Here is a 22063-nt window from a genome sequence, read left to right as displayed (position 1 = left end):
AAATGCCCTGAATCCTAGGAATTTCTTGTGAAAGACTGATCACCTTTTACTAGAAATTGTTGGAACAGGTGGGATATACTTATAAAATGTTTAAGACACCAGACTCTATTCAAACTGTATAATTACTTTGAAAATCTATTATGTCCCTGGGAAAATTATGAAGAGTTGTACCCTTAAATTGAATAAGTTATTCGAATAGGTTTATTTTAATTTTTATTTTTGATATAACATGGGTTCATAGGTAAAACTATCAGTTCCTTGGGGTTATGGTCTTTGGGTAAATACACAAATGTGCTTTGTTCATTATGCATATAAAAAGTGTTGAAAGTTATTCCAAAGGGTTTATTGGAGTGTGGGTTTCTGTGAGGGTTTTGTTGATAAATACATCATCTGTAATTCATCTGAGAGAACACTGGTGGAATAAGGGAGTTATCATAAGAAGGTGACGTCAGAATGCTTTAAGGCATGGGAGAGAATATCACCACAAGTGGGTGTGGAGATCAAACCCACCCTAACCGACTGAACAGTGAGGGACAACTGTGTCTGATGACCTGTGAACTGTATCTAAAAAAAGACATGCTGAAATGATATGGGCCAGGGAGAGTAATGACTTAAAGGATTGGGGTACTGATCTTTTTATTATCAGGCCACAAATGAGAGAAAAACTGAGACAACGGGGCTATTGGAAAATAGATAATACTGGTATTTAAAGTGTTTAGTATAAATGTTAATTATTAAAGGGATGTTGTGTATTGAATAGATAAGGTCAAATTTGAGTTAAAGTAAACACTAAGGACTGTTATCCTGAATATTGGGTTGGAAAATGTATTTAAGAAATAACTGTTTAGTTATTTAGATATAGAACTGTTTAAATTTAATAGGCCTAGGGAAGCTCTGGAAACTAATCCTGAGACAAGGTGGTTGACAACTTACAGAATATTAGATTAAAGGTTTTTTATTTTTTGTTTCTTTTGTTTTATAATGCCATTGGAATTGTAATGATAAAATGTAATAATATAAGTAATTGAATAAAAAGGTAGTCTGTTGTGCGATGATACCCAAGAATGAAGAAGAAAGAGACCAATAATAACATGGGCATAGAATGAAACAGATGGACGTTTTCTCCAGGTTTAATTACATTACGAATAGTGGAAATTTATTGCAAATGTGTAATTATTATAATTTTTTTCTCTTTTTCTCGTTTGGTCAATTTATTTTTGTTTTGAGGAACATAAGGTTGTGTATATGTTCCTGAGGAGGGACTGATACTGATATAAATGATATATAAATTGACTTAAGGATGTTTTAAGTATGTATCAAACAATGGCTGTTATGGGTTAGGGGACTCATAAATGAAGGTAATGATAGTGAAGGGGTGTTATTTGGTAATGATAGTGAAGGGGTGTTATTTCTAGAAACTATGTATAATAATAGAGATAATTCACAGAAAAGGAAAGACAGCTGGCTGTGTAAAATATAGGGACAATTCTAAAGTAAATAGAACAATTCACATATCTAAAGATATGGTAAAAAGAATAAGTGGTGGCATTTTGAACACTAGAGCAAAAGTTTAAGAAACTTATTACTTAGTTTTGTTAGGATTGGATATTAATCCAACTGGAAGACACTTGACTGATTATATGTTATTTTACAGCAGTTGCTGTAGGGACCATCATTTGACTATCATTATGAATATTTCTGTGGCAGGAGGCCAGGTATTTGAGGCAGAATGGTTACATAGGGCTGTTATTAAAAATTAAGATTTAGTGATCTTGCTATAAGAAGAAAGTCTGTCAGGGAATAACCCATGTGTTAGTGTGTATGTCCTCAGGAAAAAACAGCCAGAAATGGAAGGGCTTGGGCTGCATTCTGGAGACTGAGTGTACATCAAGATACACCAGGCTGGTGGTATACTTCTTACAACACTGCAGTGGTAAAGTTCTTCATGTCTCTCTTTGGTGGGTACATAAGTCTCACGAGAAGTGAGGTCCAGCTGAATAAGGGGTGAGCTTGAAAACACCATGACAGAGGACGTGGAATCAGAGAAAGAGAGAGAGAGAGACTAGATTCCACTATAGACATACTGGATTGAGTTTGGGGGCTACTTGTTTCATTTTTTAATGCATCATGTGAAAAAGAATAGATGATAGGATATTATACTCTAAACAAACATGTTAAAGGAATTGATGTGAAAGCATATATAGTGTTGAATTACGTCAAGAAGAGATAATGTTGATTAAGGTTATGCACATGATTATCAGTTAAAATGGAGCAGATGGGAAACTAAGTAAAAAATGACATGATTTGGGAACACCTCTCAGAACCTGGGGCCAAAAGGGGAAGACTGGGTGGAAGCATGAGGAAGCTTTTTAGGGCTTTTATTTTTGTGGAGTCCAGCAGAAAAGTATCCTGGAGGCATAGAGTCAGGTGAAGAGAGAGTGGGAATTGTCATGGTCTCAGATTTCAGTTTTCATGAATATGTTTATGCATAACACATAACATTGTCAATGCTGTTATGTTTTGTCTGTTGTTTTCCAAGTCTTATGTTTAGGAAACCGGAAGGAGAGGGGTTCGCCAGCTTCAGCTGGAATGTCAGTTTGTTGTGTGATGAGTGATGGAAGTAAGAGGATGTATGGTGCAATCATAGAACAGAGGCCATAAGTCTTTAAGTATGAATGCCTCACAGAAAGTAGGCAGAAACCTGAACCAGGACGAGAGGTTCTGCGTCTGATGATCCAAGGGGACCAGAAGGACCTCTCCCAGTGATACCAGGAGATCTAGTCCACGTTCGAGTGTTCCGGAGGAAGTGGGATCCACCGAGGAGAGAAGGACCCTACGAGGTGGCAACAGCCACAAAAACAGCAGTCCAAGTGAAAGGAAGCAAGACGTGGTATCATCTAAACCACTGCACACGAGTCCCAACAGAGAGAAGGATACAACCACATAGAGATGAGAACACAGAGGATGCTGATACACCAGGCGGGAGCCCGGAGGGAGCAGGAGCAGAGGAAACGATCGAAACGCCAGGGAGGAGTCAAGAAAATGGCAGACCAGACACAAGCCAAGATACGACGAGTGCATCAACTAAAGCTCTCAGAAGAAGTACCAGGGGAAAAAAGTCTAAACAGGAAAGGGAAAAACAACCAAAGCTTCTTCAGGTATGGTCAGAAAGCCCAGAAATGGGGGGGAGTAACATGCCTGCTGCTCCTGATGACATACCTGCTGTGGCAGACCTCTTTGACAGAAGCCCTCCACAGTGGGATCCTGAAGTACCACCTGCAGAATGGGAACATCTCTTCCCTGAAATTGATACCCTTCCAGATGAAAACCCAGTCCGGCCTGAGGAGGGAGCCTCAGGGGAAGAAAGAGGAAGAGAAGCCTCACGAGAAAGGGAAGGGGATTTCCCCACAATTGACTTTTCAACTCTTGAAGGGTCCCCTTAACAAACAATTGAAGTTAGAATGGCGGAAGAAAGACATTGACATAGCAAAAGTAATAATGAACACTAGTACAGTAACAACAGACTCACGCACAATCAAGATGTATGGTGGAAGCAGGAAGAGAAGAAAGGAATCAGCCGAACAATCCAAAAAGACTGACAAGGTTAGAATCTCTGTTCCACCTCAACTTATAACAGAAGCAGGAGAACTGAAGTCTATCTCAATCATAAGGATCAAACCCTTACCGGAGATGGCACTCTGTGGATGGACACATCACCAAACAAAGGGACAAGTCGTTTGGGATCCGAAAGGATGTGACCTGACATTAATCAAAGAAAAAGACGAGAGGGTGCTCATCATGAATCAGATTGAACCAGTTGAAGGTGAAGAATTAATAGTTGAAATAACAAGAACAACAGTGACCGAAGGGAGTAGCACCACGGTCATTAAGATTGATCCTACCCCTGCACCTGAACAGGAAGAACCTGTGACAACAACAAGGGTGGCGGCTGCTGTGACGACCACAGTAGCTACCACTAGATGACATCGACTGCCCTTACCAAGCAGACCACCGTGCCAACAAAGCAACCTGAGACATCAGTCAGGAGAGTTTTTACTGACATTTGAAACTTTCTGATAAACTCTAATGATCTACCTCAAGATAAGAACATTGAAAAAGCGACAGAATTAGATATATCAGAATCAGAACCACTCAAGGACACCACACGAGAAGAAGTAGTGAAGAAGGAGTGATACGAATGGGCTAAGTATATGGCAAACAAACACAAAATGGACAATTGTATTTTGTGTATAAAATTACCTTTGTCTGATCTTTTAATAGTCTCTGAACCAGCATCATTTAAAAACTGTGTAAGTTGGAAAAATGACCATTGTACCAATAGAAAGTATTCTATTCCCTTGTGTGACATAGAATATAGGATTGCTCTGGGTAAGCACTAGGGGTAAAACTATGTTGAATAAGACCATGCTGGGAGATAATGATTGTGCTGCCTATATCATTAGAACTGAATCAAATGGACCTCAATTAGACAGAAGTACCGTGGTTAAAGGAAAATATGAATGTTTTTATAGACACTACACTGAAGGAATGGATGAGGACTGTGCTCCTATGTAAGGATTTTAGTATATCTATTTTTGTTTAAGGCCTTGTGTTTTTGTATGTTTGGTTGAATTTTTAGATATGTATATCAATGAATATATATGGTTTTCTTTAATTAAAGCTAGTTATGCCTTCTAAAAAACTAGGTTAATTTCAAGAACATGTTAGATGACAGAGGGTATTCTGGTTACAAGTGTCTACGGACCATGTTCTTAATCTTCTAAACAAAGGTTGGTATCATTGATATCATTTTATTAGAGAGGTGTCTGCGAGGGAGGATCATGTTGAAATGCTTAAATTTAGAATGATGTTGTGTCAATTTTCTTTTATAACTGCATGTAGGTCTTTGATTTTCTCATATTCAATTTATTATTATACTCATTGTATTATCTTTTATTTTTTATATACCTAATTAGATCTTTTACTCTTATGAAAATTGGAGATGTTTGGTCTAGTTAGGTTTTCTTTAATGTTTCTGATTGGATCTTTTACTCCTATTTCACATTGGAGATGTTTGGTCTAGTTGGTTTATATGCTTCACTTTGTTTTTATTTTTTGTATTTTCTTGTTTATCATAGGTATTCTCATTTACTATCCCAAAGTCTTATTTGTATCATTTATGTGGCTAAATAGCCCCAGAGGGGGGATTGTAGTAGTAACATAAGACACATGGATAACATATAAAGACATAAGACAGCTGAACATTGAAGTGGCAGACCACATGAAGAGAAGAGACACATAGTCTGCTGATTCCACTAAAAGCACACATACCAGAGAAATATGCCTAAGGCAACTGGACACTAATGATAGAAGAGACACATAGTCTGACAATTCCAATAAGCACACATACCAGAGAAATATGCCTAAGGCAACTGGATACTAATGATAGAAGAGACACATAGTCTGCCAATTCCAATAAACACACATACCAGAGAACATGCTGAGGCACTGAGTTAAATACAGGGCTAAGTCATAGGCCTATAGGATAGATGGACATATATTATTTTAAGACAAGCATGGGTCTGGCCACTATTATAATCTAACTGAAAGCAGATATGGGCGTTATTGGGCGTGAACAAGTAAGAAGCCTGAACTAAAAAGATAATGATGGCAGGAAGAATTAGGGGAAGTATGCTTATTTGCATATGGGGTGGACCCATATGCTATTTGTGTATAAATGTTGTGGCCGGGGCTGGGAAGCGGTGTGTGTTCCGCGGGGTGAGTTCCGCGTGGACATGCCAGTTGGCTGTACAGTTGTAATAAAGAGCATGTTTGAATTTACAAGTTCTGATAAGCGTTGTATTTGAAATGATTTTCCACGACACACCTCAAAATGGGTGAAGACAAGGTGGATGTTCTTAGCTGAGGGGATGGAGATACGCCAGGTACACACAGCCTGGTCTAGGTAGTTGTTAGGCCAATTAGGAGAGGTGAGTTCTCCCTGCTCACTGCTGAAGACACCTCCACATGAAGCTGTAGGGGGAAGTGGGAGAGAGGAGGGTGGGGAGAGTCTGTGTGTAAAGAGTTTGTGTAAATCCATAAGAATGTTAGGCTTAGTGGTGAAACTGAAGGTGCGCCTAAGCAGTGATCTGAAGTCAGATATGTATTCCGCCATGGCCGTGTGAGTGGAGTGAATGTTATATGGTGAATGTTCACATTAGGAGGGTTGCTAAAGGTGCTGATCCTAGAACTGTGCTTAGAGGCTTCTTCCACAAGGAACGTCTGTCCATTCACCCAGCTCCACTCACACTGGCTGGGGTCCACAGCCTTCCAGGAGGCCCTGAAGCCCAGCTCTACTCACCCTGGCTGGGGTCCACAGCCTTCCAGGAGGCCCTGAAGCCCAGCTCTACTCACCTTGGCTGGGGTCCACAGCCTTCCAGGAGGCCCTAAAGCCGGTGTCCACCACCTTGTTGTTGGAGGAGAAATAGAGGCTCAGTCTGTCACCGATACTCACTAGGTCCTGAGGGGGAATGTGACTGCAGTAGGTACCTATAAAGGAGACATAAGGAGGTTATAAGGTGACATACTGAGGTTATAAAGATCATAAGGTCATAAGGAGGCATGCAGTGCATCACTTAATTGGTCTCCTCTCCTTCATATGTACTGACAGGATAGATAGAGAGAAGCAAGTTCTTTCTTTCTTCTGATATGAGACAAATCAAGGGTTTCAAAGGCTAATCAAACATTGTTGGCTGAATCTCTTTGTGCAAACATAGTCTCCTGGGCCTTAATCTACAACTGTCATTATGATAACGACAGTAATCTGTCTGCTGTGATTAATGATATTTAACTACCCTATTATCAAGTCCATCAATATGTGTCCTGGCTGACAAAGCACATCAGTTGTTGAAGAGACAAGAGCATTCTCTGTTACAGCTTTCTTGTCACAGGGTTTCATCTTGCCTTCCAGTCAGTTGTACGGCTGCCTGAGCAAACAACTTGACTCTGAAATGTCATTTACTCTTAATCATATTGGAAAGTAATGACATTGACGTGTTTGAGGTGAGACACAATAAAGCACACAGTAATCTCATTTATCAGACACAAGTGACCCCTCAAATTAATCGTCAGACAGGGTATGTGTGTGTGTGCTCACGCAAGCCACATACATACGCACACACCCCATATCACCTATCCCCCCACCTCCCACACACACCAAAGACCCTTACATACGGCTGTACTACCTAGGCTGGCTAAGCTGTCGTTGATGGTGACCTTGTCGTTGAGACACAGCTGGGTGTCCTCCAGGGAGAAGTTGTGGAAGTGCAGGTGGACCAGTTTACCGTCGGGCACCTTGATGTGCCACTGGCAGTGGGCACCGTTACTGTAGCTGCCCGGGTGCCCCATGCTGGACAACATGCCGCTCTCGCCAGTCAGGTCCTTTGGCCCGCCGCAGCCAGATGCTACAAAGAGAGGAGGAAAGGGGATGGGGAGTAAGTTGAAGGGAGGACAGAAGGAGAGATGAGGAGGGAGAACAAGAAGAGACAAAGAGAGAAAGAGGGTGGTCGGAAAGAGAGAGAGGGAAAGAGAGAGAGAGAGAGAGAAAGAGGGGGGTCAGAAAGAGAGAGGGAAAGAGAGAGAGGGAAAGAGAGAGAGAGAGAAAGGGGGGGTCAGAAAGAGAGAGAGGGAAAGAGAGAGAGAGAAAGAGGGGGGTCAGAAAGAGAGAGAGGGAAAGAGAGAGAGAGAGAGAGAGAGAGAAAGAGGGGGGTCAGAAAGAGAGAGAGGGAAAGAGAGAGAGAGAGAGAGAGAGAGAGAGAGAGAGAGAGAGAAAGAGGAGGGTCAGAAAGAGAGAGAGGGAAAGAGAGAGAGAGAGAGAGAGAGAGAGAGAGAGAGAGAGAGAGAGAGAGAGAGAGAGAGAGAGAGAGAAAGGAGCAGAAAAAAAGATGTCACGCCACTCCAAATCAACCAAAAAGCCTGATATTAGAAACCGATTTAGACCGGTTGAAACCAGTTCTCGAGCGGTCTACGGCACTGCATCTCAGTGCTAGAGGTGTCACTACAGAGCCTGGTTCGATTTCAGGCTGTATCACAACCGGCCGTGATTGGGAGTCCCATAGGGCGGCGTACAATTGGCCATTCGTCGTCCGGGTTAGGGTTTGGCTGGGGTAGGATGTCATTGTAAATAAGAATTTGTTCTTATTTACAATGACTTGCCTAGTTAAATAAAGCTTAAATAAAATAAATAACCTACTGTGCTGGTTGTACATGTCCCTGCGGATGACATTCTCCATCCAGGGGATGTAGGCCGAGGCACGGGTGAACACAGAGGGTTTCTTGTCCATGATGCAGCCATTGGGACCAAAGCTGGTGATGCCGTGCACCTCCCAGGGAGCGTTGGGAGAGTCCTGGCACACCAGGGGACCGCCCGAATCCCCCTGTGTCACATGACGAGGGTCAACAGCACTTCATATTGATGACATCATCAACACAACCATGACATCATTAATCAAATAGGTTTTTTGTATCATGTAATCACTGCATAAGTCAATGGATAATTTTTTGCATTATACAGTATAATACTATGCGGGTATCTTTTCCCACTTGAGTACCTGACAGACAGACTTGAGCTCGTCAGGCAAGGTGTAGCCCATGCAGATCATGGAGGTCTTGACCTGGAACCACCAGTAGTCCATCTTCTTACAGGTGTTGAAGGGCACCAGCGGCAGGGCCACCTGGTTCAGGGTCTCAGCCACTTTGGCATTCATGGAATCACCTGCTTAAAAAAGATAGAACTGGTTAATTTATTGTTTGGTCCTCAGCTACTTTGGTATTCATGGAATCGCCTGATTAAAAATAAACGAGTTGCTCCAGTTAGTTTATTGTTATCAACTGATAGTGCTTGACATTTATCCTTTTTAGAAGCTTTTTCATAGAAAACTGAGGCTGTGTTTACACAGGCAGCCCAATTGCTATCATTTTTTCACTAGTTGGTATCAGATCAGCGCTGAAAAAGATCTGATTTGAAAAGATCTGATGTGATTGGTCAAAAGACCAGTTAGTGAACCAAAAAAAGAACAGAATTGGGCTGCCTGTGTGAACGCAGCCAAAGAAGTGTACAGCGAGATCAACGTTGAAATTCAGTGGGTGTATTTTCAATTGTTAACCAACAGAGGGGGTGAAAGCACCGGAAGAACTGGAACCAGGTTTGGCAGTATGGAAATAGGAAAACCGGTCAAGGAATTCATTATGGTGGTTGGATGGATTGTTGTATTTTGTTGTAGCTTGTACGTGCTTGTATATATTTGTGGAAGGGAAGAGTCATATGTTTTTTTCTGATAGGAAAATGAGGTCACAATCCTAATATCTTGCTCTGACTGTATCCCACTTATCTGCACAATGCATATTGTAGCACCCTTAACCCAACCCCTAGCAACCTCGTCAAGAGATTTAGATCACTTTGCATAAGGTGTTGGGTTGATAGGCGCTGGTCTGGGCTACCCCTCCAATTGGCTCCAATATCATGGTGTCCTCCAATAGGATTCACAATAAATGGCAGACATCACAAAACATCTCAAGCCCTCACCAGTCTTCATCTCCACAGCCGATGGCATAACATTGATTGTATCTGCACTACACAACGACTGCGTCCCAAATGGCACCCTATTCCCTATGCAGTGTGCTACTTTTGACCAGGGCCCGTAGGGCTCTATATAGGGAATAGGGTGGAATTTGGGACGCAAACAATTCCTCAAATGAGACAAAAGAGGTCACAGCAAATCGTGGACGTCCCAAAGCCCCACAACCCCTCACCAGTCTCATCTCCCCAGCCGGTGGCGTAACACTTCCTGCCCCCCTCCAGGACCTCCTCCAGGGAGGGCAGGCAGGAGTAGGAGATCTGATCGCTGGGGGTCACTTCCCCACCCAGCCTGACGAGGGCGATGTCGAACTCCACCGTGGGCAACGTGGGGTACTTGAAGCCCTCGTGGCGGTAGATGCCCGTCACGCCGAAGCAGCGCTCCATGTCTTCTGTGAACGTCAGGTTGTGTTTTCCCAGACACATTTTCCAGCGCTGGAGCTCGTCAGCGTACCTGGAGAGAGAGAGACACATATCATATATATCCTAATGTTTTGTACACTCATTGTATAAACACACACACTGATGCAGACATCCTCCTGAACACAACCACCTATAACTACATCATAGAAATTGAATGATTTGACTTGGGAATATACCCTTTAAAGGATCTATTTCTATGTACAAAACCAACCACCAACTGACAGAAAAACCTACAGCGTACAGAGTTTGCTGGCAGTAGCAGCATACCATCAATTCCTATCTATCAGCATGGTTCTCTGTGACAGGGCAGAATTAACTCTGTGGGTCATTATACACAGTTGGAGACATTCATTGTACTAACAAGACACAGCACCAGCCCTGTAACAAGCCTTAGATAAGGACCTAGGTAATGGTTGTGACAGACAGAGGCATAGGCGTCCTAAAGAACTGCCTGTCTGCATTAAGATAATAGGCTCCAGACACAGGGAGGGACATTTTCTCAACTTTCATGGTCTAAAAATACTTTTCTGTTTTGTTTACTTAACAAGACACAGAACAATATTACGTAATGTCAGCTCAGTGGTGTAAAGTACTTAAGTAAAAATACTTTCAAGTCCCAAGTACTATTTAAGTAGTTTTTTGGGGTAGCTGTACCTTTACTATAGATATTTTTGACAACTTTCAGTTTTACTCCACTACATTCCTAAAGAAAATAATGTACTTTTTAATCCATACATTTTCCCAGACACCCAAAAGTACTTGTTACATTCCGAATGCTTAGCAGCAGGGTAGGAACATTTTCTAATTCAAGCACATCAAGAAAACATCCCTGGTCATCCCTACGGCCTCTTATCTGGCAGACTCACTAAACACAAATGCTCCATTTGTAAATTATATCTGAGTGCCCCTGGCACACTACAACAAGAAAATCGTGCTGTCTGGTTTGCTTAATATTAATATTAGGAATGTAAAATGATTTATACTTTTACTTTTTCTTTTGATACTTAAATATATTTTAGCAATTACATTTACTTTTGATACTTAAGTACATTTAAAACCAAATACTTTTAGACTTTTACTCAAGTAATATTTTACTGGGTGACTTTCACTTTTACTTGAGTAATTTTCCATTAAGTTATCTATACTTTTACTTAAGTATGACAATTGGGTACTTTTCACACCACTGTGTCAGCTCGATCAAATGTAAAAGGTACATTTTAAAATCTCAAAAGGTCAAAATGTATGCCAAAATCGTCTTGTTTTGTGCACGCCATAGGGACATGCTGGCCTACATGTACGGTGATGTGTACCTGTGACACAGTTGAGGGGAGTGCACATTTATAGGAATAGAATTACCGCCCAACATGGAATGGACCGTTGACTTGAATGAGAATGTCTGTTCTAGTAATTCTGTCTCTGTGTCTACGTCCCAAATGGCACCCTTTCCCCTATATATTTCACTACTTTTGACCAGGGCCTATGGGTCTCAAATAGCACCCTATTCCCTATAGGTCCTGGTCAAATGTAGTGCCCTAAATAGTGTGCCACCTGTAGTTCATTCACCGTATGAAGCAATGGGCAGCTGTCATGACCCAGTTCTTATGGATGAGAGTTCCTCCGCAGGTGTGGAAGAACTTGGGCGTCTCCTGACTGCTAGGCCAAACCTGGGAAAATAAAACATCAGCTTTTAAAGTGATAGATCACCCAAATTATTCAATGACATGTTGGTTTCCTTAGCCTGTAAGCAGTCTATGGACAAGGTAAGACAGCAATCCATGCTATGGGCCGTGTCCCTAGACTGCTCACAGGGCAAGGAAACCAATATGTAATTTTGTAATTTGTTTGAACTATTCCTTCAATGGTGAGCCAGTCGTGCCTATTTGTCTTCTAAAGGCCAAACCTGTGAGACAGTACGCAAACACACAACCACACATACGCACAAACAAGCATAACGTACGACGATGCCTCTGATATAATCAAAGTTGTTTTAAATAAGGAGTAGGTTGAGCTGAAGGGACTCATCTCATTAAGTTTTATTAGCAGTGTGTGTGTGTGTGTGTGTGTGTGTGTGTGTGTGTGTGTGTGTGTGTGTGTGTGTGTGTGTGTGTGTGCAGTCTCAGGGTGTGTGTGTGTAATCCGATCCATGTAATGATGATGTCAATTAACAAACATGTCCCAACTGAAAGAAGTCTTGTCCCTGGGACTAGCGTAGCTGCATCATGATAACAGAGAATCTCATTCAAAACCTATTGGTGATATTGCCCTTGAGAGATGAGATGTTGAGTAAATGAATTAACTTGTTGTTGTAAAATAGTTGACACATTCGTGATGTTCCCTGATGCATAATGGGTATAGGCCTAAGACATGGTGGCAACCAGGCAGCCATTTTGGATTTGATTCTAGAATAACAGGGTTTGATGGATCTAAATGACCCTAAATAGAGTTTAGACAGACAGTGTCTCACCTGCATGGACACCTGCCAGGGCCAGGAGTGTGGGTTGGCTGGCTCGCCATTGACGATGCGGGTGTGGATGGTGGGGGGAATGGCGGGTTTGCCACATGTGGTTGGCCATTCTAGAGTAAAGGACAGAACAGTTGTTATCTTATCTGACATCAGCGATAAGACTATAGGGTTATTGTTTTGATAGCAGAAAGAATTTTTCCCACAGTCATCCCCTCCCCTCCCCTCGTCTCCTCTCCTATTCCTCTCCTCTCGGCTGTGCCCGACCAGAAACCCTCCCCGAGGCAGCACGATGCACAGACCATCTGTAAAACTCGATTTCAGCAATTGGCTTGGCAGGGGCCCGGCCACCTGGGGCCCATCAAAGGGTAAAGAATGGGGCAAAGGGTAAGCGACAACCAGAGGGCAACTGCTGCACTAAGGGCACTTCATACTACACTGTCTGCATCCTAAAATGGCACCCTATTTCCTATACAGATAATGGTATACTAATTTTGACTGGAACCCTATTGGGCTCTGGTCAAAAGCAATGCACTATAGAGAATAGGGTGCCATTTGGAACGTACCACGGTGTTTACAGCTCCACCAAATAATCTAGTTTTACTACACATCTGGGCAAGGAGAATTGAACCAAATGGATCAGCAGAAAAAAAGACAGGATTCTACTGTGATCACAGACTGATCAGGTGAAATAAAGCCAGGATTCTACTGTACTCTACAGACTGGCCACCTGAAGGGCTTTTGGGAGGCGTTACATGGTCTTAGGGTCGTTGTCCTGTTGGAGGGTGAACGTTCGCCCCAGTCTGATGTCCTGAGCGCTCTCGCGCAGGTTTTCATCAAGGATCTCTCTGTACTTTGATCCATTCATCTTTCCCTCAATCCTGACTAGTCTCCCAAAAACATCTGCACAGCACGATGCTGCCACCACCATGCTTCACTGTAGGGATGGTGCCAGATTTCCTCCAGACATGACGCTTGGCATTCAGGCCAAAGAATTTAATCTTGGTTTCATCAGACCAGAGAATCTTGTTTCTCATGGTCTGAGAGTCTTTAGGTGACTTTTGACAAACTCCAAGCGGGCTGTCATGTGCCTTTTACTGAGGAGTGGCTTCCGTCTGGCCACTCCACCATGAAAGCCTGATTGGTGGAGTGCTGCAGAGATGGTTGTCCTTCTGGAAGGTTCTCTCATTTCCACAGAGGAACTCTGTAGCTCTGTCAGAGTGACCATCGGCTTCTCGGTCACCTCCCTGACCAAGGCCCTTCTCCCTGATTGCTCAGTTTGGCCGGGCGGCCGGGCGGAGTCTTGGTGGTTCCAAACTTCATCCATTTAAGAATGATGAGGCCACTGTGTTCTTAGGGACCTTCAAAGCTGCAGAAATGTTTTGGTACCCTTCCCCAGAGCTGAGCCTCGACACAATCCTGTCTCAGCGCTCTACGGACAATTCCTTCGACCTCATGGCTTAGTGTTTTCTATGACCTGCACTGTCAACTGTGGGACCTTATATAGACAGGTGTGTGCCTTTCCAAATCATGTCCAATCAATTGATTTTACCACAGGTGAACTCCAAATCAAGTTGTAGAAACATCTCAAGGATGATCAATGGAAACAGGATGCACCTGAGCTCAATTTCTTGTCTCATAGCAAAGGGTTTATTTCTATATTTTATACATTTGCAAAAATTCTCAAAACCTGTTTTCACTGTTATTATGGGGTATTGTGTGTAGATTGCTGAACAGGTTCGGTAAGGGTTAGGTACCTACCTACGGTGATGTTGTCCCAGGGGTTGGGCTGTATAGGGGGCTCAGTGGGAACAGGCTGGGTAAGGGTTAGGTACCTACCTACGGTGATGTTGTCCCAGGGGTTGGGCTGTACAGGGGGCTCAGTGGGAAGAGGCTGGGTAAGGGTTAGGTACCTACCTACGGTGATGTTGTCCCAGGGGTTGGGCTGTATAGGGGGCTCAGTGGGAACAGGCTGGGTAAGGGTTAGGTACCTACCTACGGTGATGTTGTCCCAGGGGTTGGGCTGTACAGGGGGCTCAGTGGGAAGAGGCTGGGTAAGGGTTAGGTACCTACCTACGGTGATGTTGTCCCAGGGGTTGGGCTGTATAGGGGGCTCAGTGGGAAGAGGCTGGGTAAGGGTTAGGTACCTACCTACGGTGATGTTGTCCCAGGGGTTGGAATGTACAGGTGGCTCAGTGGGAAGAGGCTGGGTAAGGGTTAGGTACCTACCTACGGTGATGTTGTCCCAGGGGTTGGGCTGTACAGGGGGCTCAGTGGGAACAGGCTGAGTGGTGTCTGTAGTCCAGTAGGCTCTGAAACCTTTAGCCTCCACGAAGAAGTCAGCATGGAAACGCATCACCAACTTGTTGTCCTTCGTTGTGATGGTGGCTGGGAGTCGGTCACCACACCATGGACCTGGTAAGTAAAAACAACACCAGATACTACTACTACTAATAGTATTACTACTGCTGCTACTACTACTAATAGTACTACTACTACTGCTACTTCTACTACTGCTACTACTACTGCTACTACTACTACTACTAATAGTACTACTACTACTGCTACTTCTACTACTAATAGTACTACTACTACAGCTACTTCTACTACTGCTACTACTACTACTACTACAGCTACTACTACTACTAATGCTACTACTACTACTATTGCTACTACTACTGCCGCTACTGCTATTACTACTGCTACTACTACTACTACTAATAGTACTACTACTACTGCTACTTCTACTACTGCTACTACTACTACTACTACTAATAGTACTATTACTACTGCTACTACTACTACTACTACAGCTACTACTACTGCTACTACTACTATTGCTACTACTGCTACTACTACTACTACTGCTACTGCTATTATTGCTGCTACTGCTACTAGTGCTGCTACTACTACTACTACTACTACTACTGCTACTACTAGTGCTGCTACTACTACTACTACTACTATTGTAGTAGTAGTGCTGCTGCTACTACTGCTGCTACTACTACTACTGCTACTACTACTACTACTACAGATGTAGGATCTTAATTTGATCACCCTATTCCAGGAAAACTTTATTTAAGCCGTATTTGGAGGTTTAAAAAGTCTTCTGAAGTTTGTTATTTCCACTTTGAAATTTCAGACTTCCATATGGAAAATGTATCAACCCCTACAAAATATACATTCATTATAATCCACATAATAATTCACATTTCCTGTTGCTGCAGGATTATTTTCCTGCTATAGCAATCTAGCTCAAATTAAGATTCTACATCTGTACTACTACTGCTTCTACTACTACTGCTACTACTACTACTGCTACTAGTGCTGCTACTACTACTACTACTACCACTACTACTACTACTAGTGCTACTAGTGCTACTACTACTACTACTCTGTAACTTATCATTTTATTTATAAATAACCGTTCATAAATTTGGGTAACAATGTGCTGATGGTACACTAGCTGCAGCACTATTCAATCAACATTCAATCAAATGTTTAAAATCACCATATTTGTACTCACCGTGTTTTGTACTCTCAGCTCCGTCATTATCGATGTCGTATGCCACCATGTTATCCAAGCATTTGGAAGTGAAAATGTCCTTGGCTTCCACGTCGAAGTGGGTGAACGTCAGGGTTATTGGTCTTCCCTTTGGGCACCTCCACACTCCACATGCACTCGCTGGCCGCCTTGTAGTTCATAGGCCAGTTCTGAGACTTAATAACCCCTTTTATCTCATGGGAGGCCCCTCCGCATCCCTGGATCGCTGTGGAATGAAGGTGGGGGTTAGTCAGTGCGTGTGTGTGTAAGTGCATGCATGCGTCCTTGTGTGTGTGTGTGTGTGTGTCTGAATGATGATAGTGGGCAGACGGGATATAAACAGATTAGAGTAGATGAGCTGCAGCCTTCTCAACATCAGCCAGAGAGCAGAGTAGAATTTACTCAGTAGTAAGCACAGTGTGTCACAGTGATAAACAGCCAGTGCAAGCCTATGCAATACACCCTAATGTAGCTGGTCGATCAGCCCTGGTATCTGGCTCTCCCTGTTTATTTAAAGATGGAGTGTATGTGTGTTTACTCAGATGGAGCGGGTCCGTGGAGTTTGTAACAGAAATAAACGTTTAATACATCCACTTTACGTACATATTGATATCTCTTTAAATGTGGGTGTTGACGTCCAAAACCTTGGGGGTTGACATCCATGAACTGAAATGTCCTGAACGACTCAAAAAAACTGTAGTATAATGTCAAACAACTGTAGTATAATGCCAAACAACTGTAGTATAATGCCAAACAATGCCAAGGTAAAACAGCAGTTGAAAACATTAAAGCTACCACATCAGAACAAATGACTTTACAAAAACAAATCCTCCTTCTGACCTCCTCACCCCTTTCACAACCGAAATGTCAAGCCCTCCGATTGATAAATTATAATCATGATCAAAGCATTCTCCCTCGTTTGACCAGTGTACCCTGACCTGTGCTTTCTCTGTACTTACCACTCATACTTCTCGTTCTATGACGTTGTTCCTGTCATAAATATGTCCCGGGGATCTAAAGTTCACTTTATGGCTGGTCATTATTAGAGAGTAGTGGAGCTGCCTCAGCGATATAAGGTGCCTCAGGTGTGTATGTGTGTGTGTGTGTGTGTTTGTATGTGTGCGTACAGATTCACATGTGTGCACGTTGGCACGTGCGTGTGTGTGTGTGTGTGTGTGTGTGTGTGTGTGTGTGTGTGTGTGTGTGTGTGTGTGTGTGTGTGTGTGTGTGTGTGTGTGTGTGTGTGTGTGTGTGTGTGTGTGTGTAAGCGGAGAAAGCTGGGATTATTACCGGCAATGTCCTCAGGATACACGGCCTCCCACTTGGCGGAGAAGCCTCGGTCAGAGAGACGTGAGTCGGACAGGAAGCTCAGGGACATCTTGTTATTGGCACTGACCACCACAGGGGGAAGGACGTAGCCACAGTGTGTGCCTGGGATGGAGAAGGAACGGAAATTAGGAGTATTGGATTGGAGGAGAGAGAGAGAGAGAGAGTGAGACAGAGAGAGAGACAGAGACACAGAGACAGAGACAGAGACACAGAGACAGAGACAGAGACAGAGACAGAGAAAGAGGAAGAGGAAGAGACAGAGAGACAGAGAGAGACAGAGAGAGGAAGAGGAAGAGGAAGAGGAAGAGGAAGAGACAGAGACAGAGACAGAGACAGAGACAGAGAGAGGAAGAGACAGAGAGAGGAAGAGACAGAGACAGAGACAGAGACAGAGACAGAGACAGAGACAGAGACAGAGACAGAGACAGAGACAGAGAGAGAGAGAGAGAAAGAGACCTATTACTAATATAGAAACATAAGAGTAGTAACCAGAATTTCAAATACACAAATGTTAATTTCCATGCATACCAATGTTGGTCTAGCAAAGATGTGTAATCATTAGACGTTCAATAGACATTACAGAGAACAGACAGATTTCTGATGAGGCACGGTCCTCTCATCGATAAAGAACATGTCAGTCATAATGTAAATATAACCTTGTAAAATAAGACACATCAATCAAATGGTTTCACGTCACAAAAAGGTCTAAGGGTACAACATCTCAGAAAACATACCCCTCCGCTTTCAATGTTTACTACTGTCTACGCTACCTCAGTAACTATAGATTTTTTAAATGAAGGAGATCAGAGTTCTGAAATGACACAGCACCAACTGAAGAGCCTACAATGGAGGAGTCTGTATTTCTATTGCCCTTTGTCTGTCTGGCTGCCTGGTGTTTTGCTCCTGTACTTGTTAGGTTTAATGTGTGCTGTCAGGGGCCAACCATGCCCTCCTGCTGAGCTCTGCTCCCCTTGGCAGGGGGTCGCGCCTGTCCTGACAGTTAGAGCTCCGACAGAGACCTCTGGTGAGGAAGGAACTGACCGTTGCTCACGTACACGCACACGCACACACACACACACACACACACACACACGCCGCAGGTGTTATTGTCTCCACTCTGCTCCAGAGTGTTGTGCTAGAGATAAAACTAGGGTCGTTGAGACTCCAGCTCTCTGATGTGAATAACAAGGAGGTCACATTTACAGTTCCCTAGCCTCGCTCCTTCTCTGGGGAGAGATCCTAATCAACAGCTTTACAGCCCTGAGGACAGGAAACAGGCACTGGCACACTCAGCATACTGGCCTAGCTTGGTGCTTGGCGCTCTGTCCAGGAGTCAAAGTCCCCCGCCCCCTTTTCATTTCAAGCAACGGGGCACATTCTGCTCAGCATATGCTTATCTGCTGTCTCTTGCTACTTGATTTGTTTGTTGTGTGTGTGTGTGTGTGTGTGTGTGTGTGTGTGTGTGTGTGTGTGTGTGTGTGTGTGTGTGTGTGTGTGTGTGTGTGTGTGTGTGTCCCTCAGTCGACAAACAGCTTGTCTGGGAAATACGAGGGGGAACGGGTCAAAGGTTATTGCCTGGCCCCCACTGTCACCATTTGGGGGTTTGGCATAGTGTGGATGGGCAGGCATATCTTATTAACAAGAAACTAGGGGCTGGTAGCCATTTTGTGGTTTGGCTACAGATACTGTAGCTGGGTATTGTGGGTGGCTTGTCTTATCAATGGACTAATGGCTGTCAGAGATTACACTGGGTGCCGTTTTGGGGCTTTCATAGAGACCGACGAGCAATTTGGACGGTCCATCTGAGTTTACCAAACAACAACAACAAACAACTAAAAGTGTCTGTCCTCTATGACACCATTTGGGGCCATTTTGGATCTCCATAATAACACATTAACAGGGGATCCAGGTTGGGTGGACAGGCTGTAACTTACCAAGCGCCTGGAGGCTGTCAGAAACTACAAGCTTGTCTTCGCCACACTGGCCCGCCTCTCCCGTGACGGACATGTCTGTGACGTGCAGTTTGACCAGGAAGCCTTCTGGAGCTGTGATGTTCCAGGAGCAGTGAAGATTCCCGGGATACGCATCTGGGAATCCCATAGAATGGATCTCCCCTTTACGGCCCAACAGCGTTCCGACACCACCGCAGCCGGAGTCTGTAGCAGAGAACATGAAGCTTGGGTTAGTGATGAATGGGCAAAGCTTAGGGCTATGGGAGACTCCCTCGAGTACGCACACACACAAAAACGACACACCCACCCTATTGTTTTAGCTGCATTCATTCTTATTTAAAGGACAACTCCACCTACAAAGGACATTTCGGTATTTGTTTAATTAGTCCATTGTTGACATAGTCCCAAAATGTTTAGCTTGTCAGCAATCAAGTTTTCAAGATCTGTGACTTTCAAAACACAGAAATCATCCCCGTATGATGCATTTTGCATCATATGATGCTTCGTTTCGCTTCATATGATGGGATGATTTCTGTACTTTGAAAGTTACATATCTTGAAAACTTGATAGCTGACAAGCAAAACATTTTGGCACTATGTCAACAATAGACTAATGAAACAAATACCAAAATATAGTTTGGGGGTGGAATTGTCCTTTAAGCTGCCTGTCAGCCTCTTATCGTTGTGTCTATGTCAGGAGAAAGGCAGCGATAACCATTATGCCAGCATATCACACGGGTGATTATTCACCAACAAACAGTGCTCATCAATCAGCTGGTTTATACTGATCTTCACAACATAGCCAACGATTTACATCCGTTAAACTGCGTCCCAAATGGCACCCTATTCACTATATACAGTGGTGCACTACTTTTGATAGGGCTCTGGTCAAAAGTAGTGCACTATATAGGGAATATGGTGTCATTTGGGATGCACAGTTAGAGTATGGAAGTTGCTAGAGGCAAAGTTAAGCCTGCTATGTATGCCTGCTGTGTGCAATGTGGACATAGTTTAGCAAATTATCTTGCTGATGAAATCAATCATTCTATATCATTTAAACGAATGAAAAACTAGAAAAAGAGGCAAGTTTTGACAAAAATGTTCTGGTGAGGAAGGTTTAACAACATCGATACTGTTGCTGCTGCAAGCCACTGAATTCCAATCAATTATACCACGGAGAGAGCTCACATATTTCAACTGGAGTCAGGAGGAGGAGGAAGGAGGGCTACCTGCAGAAAGTCAATACAGCTGTAACTGTGGCACACCAAGTACTAGATCTATATGAAAATCACAATTAGAAATACAGGCTAATTCCTAGAAGGGGCATATAACCTCTGACCGTGGCAATCTGACTGGTCTACTCTGATATATTGTCTATGGGTACACTCATAGATATAGAACTGATATATTGTCTATGGGTACACTCATAGATATAGAAGTGATATATTGTCTATGGGTCCACTCATAGATATAGAACTGATATATTGTCTATGGGTACACTCATAGATATAGAACTGATATATTGTCTATGGGTACACTCATAGATATATAACTTATATATTGTCTATGGGTCCACTCATAGATATAGAAGTGATATATTGTCTATGGGTCCACTCATAGATATAGAACTGATATATTGTCTATGGGTCCACTCATAGATATAGAACTGATATATTGTCTATGGGTCCACTCATAGATATAGAAGTGATATATTGTCTATGGGTACACTCATAGATATAGAAGTGATATATTGTCTATGGGTACACTCATAGATATAGAAGTGATATATTGTCTATGGGTACACTCATAGATATAGAACTGATATATTGTCTATGGGTCCACTCATAGATATAGAACTGATATATTGTCTATGGGTACACTCATAGATATAGAAGTGATATATTGTCTATGGGTACACTCATAGATATAGAACTTATATATTGTCTATGGGTACACTCATAGATATAGAACTTATATATTGTCTATGGGTACACTCATAGATATAGAACTTATATATTGTCTATGGGTACACTCATAGATATAGAACAGATATATTATCTATGGGTACACTCATCGATATAGAATTCTATGTTATTCTATGGTTTTCCCCGTAGTGTACTCACCGGTTATAGCTGGTGTTGTGGGCATCATGGTGGTAGGTTTGACCGTGGTCGGGATGAGGCCGGTCTTGGTGAATGTGGCACTGAAACCCTTGGAGGTGAGAGTGGCATCGGTTTTGAAACGCACCACCATCGTGTTGCCACTGGAATCCACGCGACCTGGATTCTTACTACCACAGAATCGACCTGTGAGAAAACAACATTTCACTGTTCAGAAACCCCTAAAGAGTTCGATTAGGCCACTAATCAAACTACACAGTTAGTTATAATAACCCAAACTCCAATTTGTGCCACACTGATGTAAAACCTGGACAGGCCTTATGCACCACGTGAATTGACCAAACAGTGACACCAATTATTATTTGATTAATTCACACAAGTATTGTACAGGTCTCCGCATACATAGTAAGCTCAATAATAACTATAAATACAGCTATTTTGCATAATTTCTGTTTGTAGAGATTACATTTACATGCCAGTCTAATTTGAGAACCTCTCTCTATTTTTCCAATCTCCTACCCCAAACTTTGAAAGGACATCATATCTTATTCATGCAGCCTGAAGTGAATTTGAGTGTTGCTGTATGCATAGTTGATTTCAC

General features: G+C 42.9%; 1 protein-coding gene across 1 annotated transcript in view; it reads right to left on the bottom strand.

Annotated features, from left to right (window-relative positions):
- Positions 1-22063, bottom strand: part of LOC120037787 (ovochymase-2-like) — a 44235-nt gene that overhangs the window by 9345 nt on the left and 12827 nt on the right. Inside the window, 14 exon segments of the mRNA XM_038983759.1 lie at positions 5888-6033; positions 6415-6549; positions 7245-7463; positions 8252-8435; positions 8610-8773; positions 9811-10088; positions 11621-11721; positions 12522-12631; positions 14748-14933; positions 16045-16162; positions 16164-16288; positions 17353-17493; positions 19326-19547; positions 21466-21648. Of these exon segments, the coding sequence (XP_038839687.1) occupies positions 5888-6033; positions 6415-6549; positions 7245-7463; positions 8252-8435; positions 8610-8773; positions 9811-10088; positions 11621-11721; positions 12522-12631; positions 14748-14933; positions 16045-16162; positions 16164-16288; positions 17353-17493; positions 19326-19547; positions 21466-21648 (2312 nt within the window).

Source organism: Salvelinus namaycush, unplaced genomic scaffold, assembly GCF_016432855.1.
Source record: "Salvelinus namaycush isolate Seneca unplaced genomic scaffold, SaNama_1.0 Scaffold187, whole genome shotgun sequence".
NCBI classification, from domain to species: Eukaryota; Metazoa; Chordata; class Actinopteri; order Salmoniformes; family Salmonidae; genus Salvelinus; species Salvelinus namaycush.
Note: the sequence above shows the minus strand (reverse complement) of the source record. Positions and strands in the feature narration are given on the sequence as shown.